This window comes from Aythya fuligula, chromosome Z (assembly GCF_009819795.1).
Source record: "Aythya fuligula isolate bAytFul2 chromosome Z, bAytFul2.pri, whole genome shotgun sequence".
In the NCBI taxonomy this organism is placed as follows: Eukaryota; Metazoa; Chordata; class Aves; order Anseriformes; family Anatidae; genus Aythya; species Aythya fuligula.
Window position 1 is genome coordinate 23,295,067 of NC_045593.1, and position 18,053 is coordinate 23,313,119.

The 18,053-nt window shown below is 37.7% G+C and overlaps 1 protein-coding gene across 1 annotated transcript in view; it reads left to right on the plus strand.

Annotated features, from left to right (window-relative positions):
* SREK1 (splicing regulatory glutamic acid and lysine rich protein 1) overlaps positions 1-16,660 on the plus strand; it is a 34,475-nt gene extending 17,815 nt beyond the window's left edge. Inside the window, exons 4-12 of the mRNA XM_032206586.1 lie at positions 1,208-1,372; positions 2,485-2,663; positions 3,272-3,402; positions 4,886-5,000; positions 7,393-7,512; positions 10,579-11,112; positions 13,321-13,416; positions 14,182-14,317; positions 16,164-16,660. Of these exons, the coding sequence (XP_032062477.1) occupies positions 1,208-1,372; positions 2,485-2,663; positions 3,272-3,402; positions 4,886-5,000; positions 7,393-7,512; positions 10,579-11,112; positions 13,321-13,416; positions 14,182-14,317; positions 16,164-16,316 (1,629 nt within the window). The 3' untranslated portion in view covers positions 16,317-16,660. The remainder of the gene's footprint in view (positions 1-1,207; positions 1,373-2,484; positions 2,664-3,271; positions 3,403-4,885; positions 5,001-7,392; positions 7,513-10,578; positions 11,113-13,320; positions 13,417-14,181; positions 14,318-16,163) is intronic.
* Positions 16,661-18,053: the final 1,393 nt, after the last annotated feature.

Here is an 18,053-nt window from a genome sequence, read left to right on the forward strand (position 1 = left end):
GAATTCATTGTTAGTTACAAAGTGGCATTTTTGGGTCTTGGTCTACTGCTGCATCAGTGGTTGCTAACTGTTGGTTTCTTGGACCAATGGGCTCCACCGGGTAAATGTAGACAACACAAGGAGATGGAATGTAGAGGTGTTATCTGTGGAATTTCCCTTTTTCTCCCGTACAGTATTAATTAACCATGTCATCATGCCACTATTCTCTTTTCCATAGATTTTAGCAGAAGCAGTAAATTTGCTGTTTTTGTGAAGTTGCTGTTTGGTGAACAGGTTATGCCTAAAAACTTTTTTGTTTTTACTTTCTATATTTGTCAATAGTGATGACCAATGGCTTTTCTTTAGATGTTGGAATTGTAAGTAACCAACCCACAGGATGAACTAGAAAATAGTCAAGCATGAGATGCTCTTGTACGTGCATAATAATAGCATTGTGTATACAGATAGGATTTCTCACACATTCTATTAGTAAGGTAGGACTTAAAAATTAAAAGTTTTATTTCATACTTCATTAGATGAGCATACTTAATAACAAAATCACACTTCCTGAATGCTCTGTAGTCATGATTGTCTCTTCCTTGGTCTTAAGTACTTGAAGTACGAAAATGTGCAGGAAATTACGCCACTAAAAACTTTCTTCTGAAGTCTGGATATTAACTACAGGGCATTTTTGGTGCAGCAGTACTTGCAAAACATTGTAGTGTATTTTCTTCATAAGTCAGGGGAAGATTAAGATTTTGTTGATTTCTGCAAAGCAAAGATGTTTGTGTGGTGTTAGTTGATTAACTTTGTGCGTGTTTGATGGGCTATTTCCAGTGGCCATGGCATTCTGAATGCATGTTTTGTCTTGATGCTTCTTCTTTCTTGGTTCTCAGCAGTTTCAAGGTGAAATTCTTTATAACCAAATTTAGATAAGTCCTCAGTGATTCCTCATCTGTAATACTTGCTGTGGCAAAAAAAAACAAACAGTAGTAATAGCAATGCTTAAAGACATCCTTATCAATGTGATTGACTACTAGCATTAGAAATTCACGCCTCCATATTTTCTGATTGATCTCTGGTCAGGTGCCTTTAATAAGATGGTAACTAGTAGCACACAGATTGTACAAGACTACTTGTGGGTAGAGTTTTATTCTTAAAAAAAAAAAAAAAGAAAAAAAAAAAAAGAAATAAAGATTAGGGATCTTGAAGTTTTTGTGTTTTTCAGCTTGGTGTTTCACTTGGCACTTTGGGAGCAATACCAGCGGCAGCACTGGACCCTAACATAACAGCACTTGGGGAAATACCACAGCCACCAATAATGGGAAATGTGGACCCATCCAAAATTGATGAAATCAGGAGAACAGTATATGTTGGAAACTTGAATTCCCAGGTAGCTTTTTTTTTGTTTGTTTGTTTTGAATGAGAAACTCTAATATAAGATATAAATTCGTAATTTACGGATTGTAGTCTTAAGAGCTTTTTGTAGCTGATGACAGTAGGAATTTAAGAAAAAAAAAAAATCTTGCCATTTTTGGTTACTAGTATTATTTTAAATTTTGAATGCTCTTGCACTAATCAGATCAGATCCTGCACCAGACTGTGTAATTCAGATTAGCAGGATGCCAGAGGAATAACAGTGTGACTGAATTCAAGCAACAGAAATAAGATCGTACGTGTTGATCCAACTGGAACGTATTAATTGAGTGATTTCCTTAGAAGCCACGAGATCATGATAGCTGTTCCTCTATAATACTGTGCAGCTGCTTATAGTACTGTGCAGTGCTTAAGCAAGGAATTCACCTTCTGAATTACAATAAATTAACTATAGCAGAAGGTTAATGATTTGTCCTAGTAAAAGTTGCAAAATTAGCCTGAGTATTTCTGAGTTTCAGTGACAGAAAAGCTAGGTCTGTCAGAAATCTGTTTTTTTCATCAGTTACTGATTTATTTATTTGAAATATGATTTGTTTTTGATTGATGGCAATATGAGTATTTGTTTTGGGGGGTTATTTGATTGCCAAAATAGCTACTAAATTATAAAAGTACCGTTGATTGCAATAAAATAAAACAAGCGGGAAGCTAGTAGAAAAAATAAAACCAAAGCCTTGTAATGTTGTTCTGTTTTTTGTTCTTGCTGTTTTTAACTGATCAAAAATCATAATAGCAGAAATAGCTTTGACATAGGTGTAAAAGGAAATTCCTCAACAGTTACTTCAAATGGGTTGCCTGAAATGTGCAAAATCCTGTGCAAGTTTATTTATTGCTTAAATGTAAGACTTCAGGACTTGTGGTTGCACTATTTTAAACTGTATTTTATTCTTCAGATTAGTGGAAGAAAAAATAATGCCTGTCTATCCTATAGTGTAACGTATCAAACCTGTGTCACCTGTGTAGTAATGGTGAAATTTCTTAGCAAAATCTATAGTTTCTATGTTACCTGATATGTTGGATAATTTTTTCATTATGTATTTTACTTCAGCCGAGCTCTTTGACTTTTTCTAGACTACCACAGCGGATCAGCTGCTCGAATTCTTTAAGCAAGTTGGAGAAGTCAAATTTGTGCGAATGGCGGGTGATGAGACTCAACCAACACGGTTTGCTTTTGTGGAATTTGCAGACCAGAATTCTGTACCTCGAGCTCTTGCCTTTAATGGAGTTATGTTTGGAGACAGGCCACTGAAGTAAGAAATGAATTATCCATATGAATATTGAATGAGAGATTTCATAGCATCCTCATGCATTCATGACTCTGATCTGTAGGAATATACTGTGATGAATATTTTTTCAGTATAATGATCTGTTGTTGGTTAACTGGAACACTTTTGTAAACTCCACTTTCAAGGTTGGGTGTAACTTCCTCTAAGATGAATGTGAACGGCCTAGAGTAGAGTACATTTACATTTAATATTGAGGCAATGGAAGCCGTAACAGGGAGAGAATCTGCAAAGTCCTTTGTCCAAAGTTTTATATATGAAGTCTGTGTAAAATAGGCTTTAACTTTGAGGTTTGATCTAAACCAGAGGAACAGATTTCTAGACTTGAACCTCTGTTTGTTAAGAGTAAAACAGAAACATTGTGTCTCATTTATTTAAAAGTGGTAACATTAGAAAGGAATAAAATACACATCTCAGATATTTAGGCAACAGATAAATGCTATGAAAAATCTGCAGTTTTACTGAACTTTGAAATTTTTAATCATATGTTGAAGTTTAAATGTTTTCCTTTCTTATGTTTCATTTTCTGTTTTCAACTGTTTGTGTGTTAAAGGTTTTATTTTTCCTTAATTTAGAATAAATCACTCCAATAATGCAATAGTGAAGCCTCCTGAAATGACACCACAAGCTGCTGCCAAGGAACTGGAAGAAGTGATGAAGAGAGTAAGGGAGGCCCAGTCTTTTATATCTGCTGCTATTGAGCCAGGTAGGCATATTATATTCACTGTGTAACAGACATGTTCTACGTGCACCTCCGTACGTGATTTTAAGAGCACTTTGAGACACAGGAAAAGGTTACTCAGAGCTGTACAGTATCTGTGGAAGAAAATTAAAATAATCAAAATTGTCTTCATGCAACAGAGCAGTTGACTGTTTTTTATTTCCATCATTTTTTATCTTTGCATACATGTTCACTGCATGTTTTCAAAGGTAGGAAAACAGTGCTAAAGTGAACAGTATTAATGGTTGGTGCTTTTAAAATTCGAAGTACGTACGAACTTTTACATAAAGTTACTATATTTTTTTTTTGTTCTTCTAGCACACATTAGTGTTGTAATTCATGATCGGAGGAGCTAGCATTCTGGTGAAAGCACCAATATTATGATTTATTTACTGTTAGCAAATTAATTTTTTCCCTGTGCTCTTTTTCATGCTGGCTGAAGACTGTACATTCTCAAACCAAATGGGATCAGAGAATGAATCTGGGATGAAACTTAATATATTGTAATGAACTTTTTTTCATCCAAATCATTTCACTGATCCCTGTTAACAATGAAATGTCAGGTCAAGGGGGAAGATGTTAATGGGCTGAGAGGTTAGATGCACATTTCAGTGCTGATGATTTAAAGCACAGCATAAAAAATTCTCTCATTGTTCAACTACCGAGTAAGTTCCTCCTTTTCATTTTGATTTGTGAGATTTAGACATTTTATTAACAATCTCAGATTTTGGCTTATGTAGGTTAGATAGCTGGTAGTATTGAGATTTTGGGGAGAGATGAGGTTTTTTTTCTGTTTTTCTTTTGGGTTGGAATTAAAACAGCTGTAATATTTCCTTTATGTAAAGTGGTTTCTTTTAGAGGCTGAACCAAAGTTTGCTGAGATTGCTGATAGGCTTAACACTGACTTCGTGGCTTTTGAATCAAACTTCTCAGCCCCTTTTCTCCATCCCTTCCTCCCCAAAATAATGCATGAGGAATGAAACTTCAGTGTTTGTGCAGTTGTTGAAATGTCTAAAAGTATTGAAAGTATTAACTACTTTATTTTTTATTCTTTATTTTTTATTATTTTATGTTTTTTTTTTTTTTTCCAATTTTTACCCTCTATTCTAATTTACTCTATTTTTCTCAGGTTATTAAAAACAAACAAAAAATAGTAGTTTTATTAATAATATACCAACAGGAGAACATGTTGTAATCTTGTGCATTGTGGCAGCAACATAAGTCCCTTTCCTAATAGAGCTAGCTGTTTATAATTATCTGGTTTATGTGTACTGCTGCAGGATGGCTGCACTCAACGAGTATATGCAATGACTTTCTTGGATGTTTCTGAAGGATATTTGCAAAGAAGGAAGATGTGCAAAGAGTAGGCCCCTTGCACTATATGTGGTACATTCCACTTGTGCCAGATTGTTAACTGGGATCTTTAAATGTTCTGAGCTTACACTGCAAAGTGGTTTTTTCCTCTCAGAGTCTGGAAAGAGCAGTGAAAGAAAAGGCGGTCGATCTCGTTCCCATTCTCGTTCAGAATCCAGGTCTAGCTCAAAATCCCGATCTAGAAGGAAAAGATCACATTCAAAACATAGGTAGGTATGTTTTTGTTTTGGACTAAGGTGATATGTTTTTTCTTGAATGATGGTGGTTACTGAGATTTCTTAATTATGAGACAAATGTCAGTGCAGAGGGGATTAGTAGTTTATACTAACCAGATCAGGGTAACTGGGATCTTTATCTGAACAGATACTCTTTCCCTTTAAATACTAATGTTTTCAAAATTACTTTCAATTAAAACACAATGGAAGGTACTTTCTGTGCAGGGTAGCATGACCTTATTTCATTTTGTGTCTTCTGTATTTAAAAACAAACGAACAGTTAGTTACCTGTGCTTTGTGGCTAGAATATTTAGTTTTAGTTCTAACACCCTGAACAGACAAGGTGGCTGGTTTTGCTAGTAGAAAGTCATTGCTGTCCCGAACTTCTAAACACATAGTTAATAAAAACAGTTTTTCTATTTATTGTACTGTAAAGTTAAATCTCTGACAAGCCAGAAGAAAAAGGTAGGGGTAATTTTTCATTCTTCAGTTTGTTTGCTTTTGTTAAATTTGCTAATTTCTGAAACAGGCTTTGAAATATAGGAGGAAAGGGAATCTCTAGATCGCTATTAAAGTTTGTACATTAACATTTTTTCCAAGAATGAGACAGTATTTTTATGTGACACTTGCATATGCTTTCTAAAATCGTTCGTATTTTTTCAATTTCTTGTGTTTATGTAATCAGTCTGAAGGTATTTGGTTACATTAAGTATCAAAAACCAAAGCATTCAAGTGTGTTTTATAGCTTACACTTTAGAAAGGTGAGTGTTGTCACTGTTGCAGAAACACTTGTGTTGCATCCTTTCTTACATTTTTTGTGTACATCTTTTACACACAGGATAGAGGGGCTGGATAGAGGGGCACAGCACATCATTTATATTAACAATGCAGTATGATCTAAGTGCAGGCTTCAGCTTTGTAAAAGCAAGACACCGCAGCACATATTCTCTGACATCAAACCATTGGGTAACTTTTTAATGCAAGAACAATGATTTGGTCACTTCATTATTGCATGCTTCTCTGCTGTTTCTCTCAGTCAGGACGTAATTGAGTCTTCGTTTTGTGTACCATTTGAGCCATTTCTGTGCTGTTCTGTATTTACATAAAACAAACTGAGTTCTAGAAGATAAATTTGCATTTTTCACTTGCAGAAAACCTAGGCTTTAAACACGTTAACAAGTTGATAGTTAATTTTCTTTTTAAAAATCTTTTACCACTGTTAAAGTTTTGAGTATATGCTAAAAAAAAGTCAGTATCATTCATTGAAGCAAATTTATTCCTAAGAATTATCTATCTGTACCACTTTCCTGTTTTTGTGTTTAATAAACCACCTAAATCCCTTTCTTCTTTATAAGGCAAATTTTAATAAAGGGCTTATTTTGTCTAAATTGCAATCAATTTATCCTGTAATTAGTTATATTTCTACACTGATACATGGTATGAAGCTGCCTCTTCTCTTCTCTTGGTATATCTTATTCTGTGTGTCTTGAGCTGCAGAAGACAGGTGGAGCTGGTATTTTTTGTCTTCATATTTTTCAGAATTTATTGAGTAGTATATATATAGTCTTTCTGTCTTTGGTAACGTTAACATCATGGTACATGAACCTCTCAGGCAAAGTATCCAGTGATTGTTTTTTGAAACATAACGTTCCAATTCAGCCTTTTATTTTAAGCTTCCTAGACAATACAATCATCCAAAAATGATAAATATTTTGGAAAAAAAAAGTATATTCATTTTTAAAAGTCTTGTTTTTGTCATCAAATCTGAGACTATGCTATGTATTTTTATCAGAAGACTGGAATTGAATTTCTATTGGGCTGTCCGCACGTTATTTGTATTCCTTATATATCACATAGCAAATGCTCATTCATTTTCTTGATAATTCTTGAGATTCAAATCCATACTTACAAGTCCTTTCAACTGAAAAGGTACCTTCAGTAAATGCTGAAACACAGATAGTGACAGTTTCATTTTTTTTTATTTGGAGATCCAACCAGATGACCAAGACTGCAATAAGTGCCTAGAGAAGAGGAAAAGTGCAACTAATGGCTTTTACAAGTTGATTTTAGATGTTATGCACTGAGATTTATTAAGAAGAGCTATCCTAATATGATAAGAATTTACATTTTCTGGAATATTCATAGAGGTTGTAATAAAATACGAATGTTACTTGAATATTACTTAAATGGTGCATTGTGTCAAAGGAAAGCACGTTTGCTAAAATGATGGTAGGTACTGTATTACTGAGATGTAGCTATATAACTTTCTGTAGTTAGGCAAGATTTCTGTTTTTTTTTTATATTATTATTTTTTTCCTGTATTGGTTGACCTGTTTTTTTGAAGTTTCAATATTAAAGTATTTTTCTTGTGGTATCATTCATATAGAAGTAGGTCTGGCAACAGATCACTCTCAAGACACAAGGACAGACGCAGATCCAGAAGTCCCCTAAAAAAACGGTCTAGATCTAGAGAAAGGCGGAAGTCAAGAAGTCGATCTCGTTCTCGGTGAGTTTACAATCATAGGAAATGTAATATAAACTGTAAAAAGAAATATACACTTTTTCTTAGCGTACAGTACAAAGTGTGTTTTTTTTTTTTTTGTTTTGTTTTTAAAATGTAACAAATGTTTTACGTGATGGTAAAGGATGAAGTCTAAATGCTTTGTCTTGTTCGTAGGGTTTGTCTATGAAGCAAAAGTATAGAAAGTAAATTTTTTATACTGAGGTATCTAAACTTCAGTAGAGAAATTAGTTCTATGTTTATATGTACGTAGAATCATACAATCACTTGGGTTAGAAATTACCTTTAAAGATCATCTGATTCCAACCACCGTGACAGTGACACCTTCCACTAGACCTGGTTGCCCAAAGGTCCATTCAACTTGGCCTTTGACACTTCCAGGGCATCCAGAACTTCTCTGGGCAACCTGTGCCAGTGCCTTGACACTCACACAGCAAAGAATTTTTTCCTATCATGTAATCTAACTCTCTCCTCTTGTAGTTTAAAGCCACTCCCACTTGTCCTATCACTCCACTTCCTGACAGGGTCCCTTCCCAGTTTTCCTGTAGGCCCCCCTTAGGTACCAGAAGATCTCAGTAAGGTTTTCCCAGAGCCTTCTCTTCTCCAGGTTGAACAGCCCCAACTCCCTCAGCCTGTCTTTGTAGGAGAGGTGCTTCATCCCTCTGATTATTTTTGTGGCCCTCTTGTGCACCCACTCAAACAGGTCTGTCTTATGCTGGGGACCTCAGTATAAAGGCAGTACTCTAGGTGGGGTCTCATGAGAGCAGAGTACTGGAGGAGAATCGTCTTGTGTCCACACTACTTTTTATGCAGCCCAGAATATCATTAGCTTTCTGGCTACAAGTGCACATTGCTGGCTCATTGTAACCCTGTTGCAGAAGGCCACCAAATTTGTAAGGCCCTCAGTGAAGACATGTTGGATGTTGCCAGTCACCTCTGTTTTCTATGTGCCTTATCATAGTTTCCAGGAGGATCTGCTCCACAATCCTACTGGGCACAGAGGTGAGACTGACCAGCCTGTAGTACCCTGGGTCTTCCTTTTTTCCTTTTTAAAAAATTGATGTTAAGTTTCCCCTTTTCCGATCACTAGAAAATTCACTGGACTACCATGACTTTTCAAACAGGATGGGTAGAGCCTTAGCAACTTCATCTGGCAGTTCCCTCAGGACTCTTGGGTGTATCTCAAGTGCTGTGGACTTGTGTACATTCAGGTTCCTTAGATGATCTTGAAAGCGATCTTCTACAGCAGGTGGTTCTTCATCCTCCTAGTCCCTGCCTTTGCCTTCTATGTGGCTAGAGCACTTGCTGGTGAAGAATGAGGCAAAAAAGTCACTGAGTACCTCAGCCTTCTCCATATCCCAGATAACTAGGTGTCCTGTGTCATTTTGGAGTCCTTTGATATGTCTGACTGCTCCTGGCTGTATGTATTCCAGTTCCCTCCACACCTCTCAGAAAAGAGGTGTCTCACCTACAACTATCCCCAGTCACCTTTTTGTGGTTGCAATATGACAACAGGTCCTTCCTCTTCAGTCTGCAGAGCAGTGAAGCAATTCTGTAAGGGTACCTCAGGCTTCAGGGGTACTCTTTTCCTCCTGCTGATCCTTGCCATTGCAGGCTTCCATTCTTCCACACTGTTGGCATCCCTCCTTTATGTGCGTGCTGGTGGGGGATTTTTTGGCTGTTCTGCTGTGGGTCCACGAAACACTGCACTTGGAAGCAGCTATCTAGCTCCTTCTCGGCCTCCCTGATGTTACACAGCTTACTGGAGGCAGTTATACTGCCTCCTGCAGCTCAGCCACCTGCTGCAGGACATCCTCCACCTGGGCACACCTTCTGTAGGCAGGTCTGTCACCTGTCCCTGCCCCAGGAGTAAGGCCTGGGTGCTTCCTGCAGTCAGTTCTGCACTGCAGCCTGTCCCTTCAGCAGCTCCACCTGGCTGGAGGCATCGGACAGGACTGAGGGAGATGGTGCAGTCCCCCCAGCTGGAGCTGCAGTGTTTGCTCTCAGAGTGCCCACCATTCTGCCTTGAGGGTCTGGTAGGATGCGTGCTCTTGACCAGTGCAGGTGGTCGCAGAACAGTCCTGGCTGGTGGTTCATGTGCGCTCTGGGTCTCCCACTTAGCCAGCAGAAAGTCTTTTGAAAAAGCAACCTCCTGTGCAAAATGCCGCTCTGTGCCCGGTCCCAGTGCTAAACCCTTCTTCCAGTGAAGAAAGATAGGGGCTATGCCTGGAGCCTTTCAGGTCTGAATGAGTCCTTCTGAGAATCTTTAAAAACGTTTGAATAAGTACGAATACCAAAAGACACAAACTTCTATCGGTCTGGTTCTTGTGGACCTGAAAAGGCTTGTTAATCAACTCTTTGTATCATGCTTTCTCCTATTTATCTGAATAATTGTTTATTTTCATATGTTTTAGAGGCAGCTCATGTGCATGTCCACTAGGAAAGATGGTCAGGGGTCTCCCACTTCCAAATAATCCTATGCTGAAATGTAATTTTCCAGCTAAAGCTGTGATCTAATCAGTTTTTATTTGGTTTTACTATAATATCATTGGAATGTTTCTCACTGTTTTTCTTCTTATGAACAGGTATCACTCTGCCTGTCCTATAGAAGTTCTGTTTACCTTGCTTTTGTTTTTACTGTCTTACCAGTTTTCTTACAGTTTGATTATTTTCAAAATCGTAATTACATTACAGAAGACTGAATTGTCTTGATTGAGTTTTGACCTTACATTTGCCTTTTAAGAGAATTGTTTGGCAAAGTTTTACCCATTTTTTGTTTTTCTGTAGTCACTGGTGTTGGATTTCCAAGCACATACAGATTATAAGTACAACAGAACACTGCAGAATAAAGGCTTCTGTCCAGTCATCTGTCATTGTTCATACAGGGCTAGTTAATTTGCAGTCCATTTTATATGGATCCAAGTAAAATAATAATTTTTCAACAGAGAGGCATACTTTCTCTTGAGCATTCAGTGTATGCTAAGACTTAGTTGTAATTTTTATTAGAAAGATCAAAGAAGAATTAATGGATTTTTGTTTGAATTTTCACAGGGACAAGAAAAGAGACAAAGAAAAGGTCAAGGAAAAAGAAAAGACCAAAGAAAAGGAGAAAGAGAGAGACCGAGACAAGGAAAAGGAAAGAGACCGGGACAGAGACAAAGAAAGAGAAAGAGAGCGAGATAAAGAGAGAAACAGGGATAAGGACCGGGATAAAGAGCGTAACAAAGATCGAGAGAGAGTCAAAGACAAGGATAGGGATAGAGACAGGGACAAGGATAAGGACAGGGACAAAGAAAGGGAAAAGGAAAAAGATAAGGATAAGGAAAAAGACAGGGAAGAGGTAGATCAGAACAAGGAAAAAGAAGATGTTGAGAAAGATGGGGAGAAGGACAGAGAGAAGATGAAGGACAAGGAGGGAGATAAAGACAAAGGAGGGGACAGAGAAAAAGAAAAGGAAAAAGATGGGGATAAGGAAAAAGAGCGAGAAAGAGAAAAAGAGAGGGATGATAAAAAGAAGAAAGAGAAGAGATCCAGAACACCCCCAAGAAGCTATAGCTCTTCAAGAAGATCTCGTAGCTCCAGCAGGTTTGTTGTTCAGAATTTTTTCATGCTTTTTTTGGACTTCTCAGCAAAATGAAATACATCCGAATTTTTATTTATCAATATCATGGTCTTGGTAATTCCATTTTGTATTCTCTCTGTTTTATAGATTTCCTTACAAAGGTAAACAAATTACAAAGAGCTCTGTATCATACCTGATAGAACACACAGTCTCTTGTTGGGCTGCTGGTGCTTGCCTTTCACTTAACTTTATAGCATATACAGTCTTTGAGAACAGTAAGTAGATGGCTCTTGTGCCATTTCTGTGTTAGAGCCATCCAGAAGTTTCAATCCCGATGACAGTTTGAGTCATTCTTAGCATAATTCCTTGGTTTCTGAAATACTGTATGGTGTTCATCTGTAGAGCAGTTTGTTGGGTTTACAAACACTTGGGTGGTGGTAGTATTTGTGAATTGGCTGTCTTAGGAATGACAAGCAATGAAATTTCTGGTCTGGATGGCTGACTGCAAGAAGTTAGCATGGCATTTTGACTGGTTAGCCTTTCAGAAAGTGAATATATCTCAGTTGAAAGATAAAGGTATGTTTCTAAGCTGGTTAGATGGTCTGGTAAAGTGAAAAAGTAACACTCCTTAACCATGCTGATAGCAAACAGGAAGGCAGTCAAGAATTAATCTACTTGTTGTTTTTGCCTCTAAGAGAGGGTAAAGTGGGTGGATGTCTAGATAAATTCAGTACAGGAAAAAGAGGCTGTGAGACTGATGATAAGCTCTCTAAGTGGACCAACTGTAGCAAAAGGTATTGCTTCTGAGTTAAGGTCAGGAAAAAATCCTTTCTGAATACCTCAACAATTACGTAGTTCACTAATATCTCATGTAAAATTTAAATATGAAATTCCATCTGCTACCTTGAGAGAATGTAATACCGGATGAGTTGGGAAGAATTCTACATGTTGTTAGGGGATCCTGGTGTTTCCCCTAGCAGCATTGGTCACCCCTTAAGACTCTTAATTAAGAGTCAACTCTTAATTAAAGCAAAGAGAATGTAATGGTACCCATATATCAGCTCTATCTGGATACCTCAAAGGAAAGGACCATACTCAAGGATTTCCTTGGGTTCTTATACCCATACAATCTTAATTTTCTCAGCTATAATACAATCAATTCTTGACTCATACATGTGATGTCCCTTCATATTGTCAGCTCTTCATTGCAGGGATGTTTTCTGTTACCTAGCGGAGCAGGCTCTCATCCAGTGCTGTCCTTGGTCAGCACATCCCTCCCTTTCCCAGTCTGTGCCACCCAAACACAACGCCACTCACTGCTGCTCAGTCACCACTACGTACCAAGTTCCCTTACACAGAGCTCATTCTGTGGCCTAAGGCATCACTACATTTACTCCACTAATGTCATACAATAGCTACCTGAGTTTCTTACATACCGGCAACTTGTTTCCCTTTCAGTGGTGTTAGCGCTTCACTGGAAAAAAGCAGAATTCCCTTGCCCCTCAAAATTCTGGAGTTCAGGATTTGTATAATGCAGAGAAGTCTGTAAAGGTTTCTGTACTTTCTGCTTGTTTTTGTGAAATGCCCATATTGTTTTGGAGGTGTATGGGCAAACTACTCTAACTTCTTCCTGAAAAGAAATTGTGGGGAGCTGGGGTTTGGTCTCTTCTCGCAGGTAACTAGTGATAGGACAAGAGGGTAGTGACCTCAAACTGTGCCGGGAAGGTTCAGGTTGGAAATGAGGTGACATTTCTTCCCAGAAAGAGCGGTCAGGCATTGGAGTGAATTGCCCAGGGAGGTGGTGGAGTCACCGTCCCTGGGGGTGTTTAAGGAAAGGTTGGACCTGGTGCTTAGGGACATGGTTTAATGGGTTATACTGCTAGTAGGGGGATGGTTGGAGCCAGATGATCTTGGAGGGCTTTTCCAACCTTAATGACTCTGTGAGTCTGTTGTTCTTTGTGGCATATGCACAGTCCTGTTTTGGTGCACTTAGCGTAGTTTCTGGAAGGATCTGCTCCACAATCCTGTTGGGCACAGAGGTGAGACTGACTGCCCTGTAGTTCCCCAGATCTTCCTTTGTTCCCTTTTTAAATATGTTTGTTGAGCATGGGCTGGTAGGAAGATAACTCGGGGATATTTATGTAGTTGTTGCCTCAAATAATGAGAGGTTTTGTCATTCCTGAGCTTATTATTCGTATTCTTTGCTGATCTTGAATTGTTTGGTTCTGCAGAGAAAGGCGTAAAAGGAAGAGTAGAAGTCCCTCCAAGTCTCCTAAGACATCCAAAACAACAAAAAGAAAGTCTTCACGAACTCCTTCTCCAAGAAGGTCAGTTTGGTGTAAATCTAGTTAATGAGCAGTAAAGGAGGAAAATGGTACAACATTTTGTCAAATTGAAATGTGGCATAGAGATCATCATTATGAAAGGAACCAAGTCGATTTGTGTTTCTGCTGTTTGTTTTCTAATGCAAGGGGATCTTTAATAATCGTTCTCTGTTGTAAAGAAAAGGTCAGTGTTTTTCAATAAACATTCAAAAATGGATACAGGGACTTTTATAGAAAACAAGTAGGAAAGTATTTTCATTGATTTACCTTTGCATCATTTCAAATGATCTCTGTTGGTCAATATGATTCAGTTTTAATTTAAAAAAAAAAACACAAACAAAAAAAAACATAACACAGCTTCATGGGCTCAAGCTTTGTAATGCTTTGAACCATCATCTGTCAGTGATATAAATTTGTTTCAAATAATGAAAACCCTTCCTCAGAGACAATTTATTTTGCTTTTCTCTTTGTAAATAGCATTCATTCTGAACACATGCATTCTTTGTCAGTCAAAAAAATCTAGTTGTCTTTATGAAGGGCTTTTTGTTACATTTTGAGATTTTTTTTTGGAAATCCCCCAGATAAGAGTGTAGTTTGCAGTTAAATGGTTTGAAGATGGCTGACCATTTCCAAAACAAAACAAGTATACCAACAGTCTTAGTTACTGTACTGTGCATATTACTATACAATATACTTGATGCAAATGTTGGTAGTACGTTTGTTGCTTTTGGACCAAATTCTGACTTGAGTAATACTTTTCATAAACAGAAACAAGAAAGAAAAAAAAAGAGAAAGGGATACAAACAATGAAAGAAGAGAAAGAGAACGTTCCACCTCCAAGAAAAAAAGTAGTAAAGAAAAAGAGGGAAAGGAGAAATCTGACAAAAGCACCACTGCTTTGAAGGTAAGCTTTGTGACCAAGTGATAAGTAGCTGAATGTTTCCAAGTGCTCCAAGATTATATTGGAATTTCCCCCCCTATTTTCTTTTTCTCCTCTCGTATTTCCTCTCTTTTTTCCTTACCAAATTAGTGCAGCTTGAAACGCATGGGTTTATCTTTTGTCAAAAGGAGACATGAAAGTCATTCTCTGCTTGATGTTAGTAGCTCAGTTTGATCAGTCTTTGTGTTTGAACTTAACCAACTGGTGGGAATGTGTATGTATGGACTACAGAAGCCCTCTGTTTTGGTTTCTCTCTTTTCTGTTCTCTGCCATATGTTAGGAGTTAGCTGACTGCATCTGTACAAAGATGCAGGAAGCTTATTGTGAAGCAGGCTTCAGAAACAGCTTGGCTATCAAACTCAAAATACATTGTGTTGTGTTTTTTTTTTTTTTAATACATTTTCACTCTGTAATAGTGCAGCCTCTCCCACTTAGTTTTGTCCTGGGCTGTGTGTTGAACTGTGCAGGAAGGAACATTGAAGATTTGGGGAAGGACAGTGTGGGGTTTTACCTTGCAAAATAGAAGGTGGTACGATTAAGAAAAGAATAATGAAATATCTTTCAATTCAAATCTTGTAATTTGAAAAGCCATATGCATTTATAGAGTAGGTGTATTCAGAATGTTTCAGCTCATAGAATATTCCAAGTTGGAAGGGACCCACAAGGATCCTCAAGTCCAACTCCTGGCTTTACACAGAATGACCTAAACATCAGACCATGCGTCTGAGAGCGTTGTCCAAATGCGTCTGGAACTCTGTCAGGCTCTGTGCTGTGCCCACTGCCCTGGGGAGCCTGTCCCAGTGCCCGACCACCCTCTGGGTGCAGACCCTTTCCCTAACCCCCAGCCCGACCCTCCCCTGTCCCAGCTCCATGCCGTTCCCTCGGGTCCTGTCGCTGTCCCCAGAGAGCAGAGCTCAGCGCCTGCCCCTCCGCTCCCCTCGTGAGGGAGCTGCAGGCCGCCATGAGGCCTCCCCTCAGCCTGCTCTGCTCTGGGCTGAGCACACCAAGGGACCTCTTCCCGTCTAGACCCTTCACCATCCTGGTCGCTCTCCTTTGGACACTTCTTATATTGTGGTGCCCAAAGCTGCACACAGTGTTTGAGGTGAGGCCACACCAGTGCAGAGCCGAGCAGGACAATCTCTTCCCCCGACCAGCTAGCAGTGCTGTGCCTGATGCACCCCAGGGTACGTCAGGCCCTTTTGGCTGCCAGGGCACACTGGTGACTCAGAAGCCCTAGATCGCCTTCCGTGGGACTGCTCTCCAGCCTCTTGTCCCCCAGTCTTTATCTGTAGCCAGGGCTTGCCATGTCCAAGGTGCAGAATCCAACGCTTGTTCTTGTTAAACTTCGTATTGTTGGTGCCAACTGCCTTTATAAAAAAGAGATTTGTGTAACTTAGTGTACTATTTGCTTCAGTAATTCTCTTATGTAAAATGCATTAGTAATGTGACAAAATATATGAAACAAAATCCTGTTTTGTTTAGAAAATATGGTGGAGTCTTAACTTCTAGAGCTGTTTCTCATAGGTTCTGTGATACTGTTCTGTTTTATCTGAATATTGAAGATAAAGACAGATCACTTTACAACAATGATTTCTTGGCTGACACATGATGGCTTCACTTTAGCTACTTGAAAAGAAAGCAGTCTAAAACAACAACAACAAAAAAAAGCCACTGCATCTATTCTAGAAATTGCTGACACAAGATAGGCATGTAAAAATAGAGGCAATCAAAATACCAAGAGTTAGTTGGGTGTCATGTCCTGTAATGCTGAGAGTGAGATTTTTTTGTAAAATAATTTTCTCTTTTGTAGGACAAAGATTACACTAAGGAGGATCAGAATTCAGAAACTGACAAGGATATTGACAACAGAGATACACAAAGGACAGATGAAGTCAAACTACAACAGAATGGGAACTGTCAACCAAATGAAGATAACCTCTCAATTAAAATGGAAGAGGTTTAAAGCAAATAATGAACCTCTAACTCAACTAAGGAATGAAATCCAAAGCTTTTTATTTCCCAGAATGAGGAAGAAATGTCAAAGCAATCAACCTGAACATGTTGATAGTAATAGTAGCTCTTCCAATTCTCGTGATAGCTTTGTTGTCTTCTTGCTGTAAAGCAAGAAGGCATGGATAATAAGTAGTTATACCATGAAAAGGCAGATGCCGTCAGAACTATTCATCTCAAAAAATCCACGCATTTCCATGATGGCTGTACTTATTGGTAAAATGATTTATGTTAAGTTTTCCCATAGGCTGTTACAAATAAGTAGAAACTGAAAGATGTAAACCTCTACTATCTTTAAAAAAAAAAAAAAAAAAAAAAAAAAAAAAAAAAAAGCTGAAGATATGCATTGAAGGTTGTTTAAAATATTGCTTGTTGATGACTTGTGTTTTACCTTGTGGGTTAAAAAATCCGCAAAAACTTCAATGTGTACTGTTTGATGTGCTTGGAAATGGTGCATAAATATACACTCTTTTGTTGTAAAATGCAACTATAGAAAAGGTTTTTTTTGGTTCTTATGTTAAAATGCTCACTGACTAGTATGTTTCTCATTTGCTCACTGCTTGAGATTCTTGGTTTTTATTATTTAAAATAATTTCTTACTAATATCCCTAAGCTCAATATTTCCTTTAAAGTATTTGAACAATGCATGCTACTTTTCTGTTCCTAAAAGGAACATTGCCATGTATAATGATAATAGGTTAGCTTATTGGGTTATTTTGGGGATCGTTTTGTTGTTTTCTTTTGTCGTTCCAGAAGTGAGCAGATCTGTATGATATTATCAGAAATTACAGCTTTGTTTTGAGATGTACTGCAGTGTGTCTGTTCAGCTGCAAATAGTACAGGTGCCATTATGAAAACAAATTTTTTCTTATTTGTTTAAAAAATATGGGAGCACAAGCAGAAGCTTTAGTGCCTTCTTAAAATGTGGTATTTTTTAGAAATGTATATGTGCTATTACTCATTTTCAGCTAAATTTTACATCATCTCTTGCTGTTTTGCCACCACCATACTGTAGACAAGAATGCAAGTGATTTGTCAGAATGGATGTTTAATTCACTTCTTTAAATCCATTTTTACATTTATTTTTTATTTTTAGAAAATATATAGGTGAAAGCAAAGATACATTTTGGGGACCACCACTGTACAAATATAATAGCTGAATAAAAAGCATTTTCTGATCACCTGCATCAAAGGCAGCCCTTTAGATATTTAATTACATTTGGATGGCCTTAATTGTTACCTCTCCATCGTTTTCTCTGTTATACGTTAGGTGATGTAAAAGGAATTGTATGCAAAGCTGGGGGGATAAGTAATTTGGGAGAAAATGTTCTAATTTACACAAGAGTTATATGGCAGAGATTCTTTTTTCATTCTCTGGGGAGAAAGCATATGGGGAGATAATGACAAAGCAGATATTTTTTGTCAAGTAAAAACCTGGTTTGTGCTTTCTGAACTAATATAATCAGTTTCATCATTGTGAGATTTTGTAAGAGTCATACTTATAAACTTACTTGTACCTAAAATCAGGTAGATTATTTTTAATACAACTTATTACAATCAAATGACTTAATTGCCTTACCTCATGGAAAGAGTTTCTTTCAGTTAAAACAAATAGCATATTAGTGATTTGCTTTCTATTTTTTTTTTCCTTTCTGTAGTTCATTTTTATGAAAAAAAGCATGTTACAGGG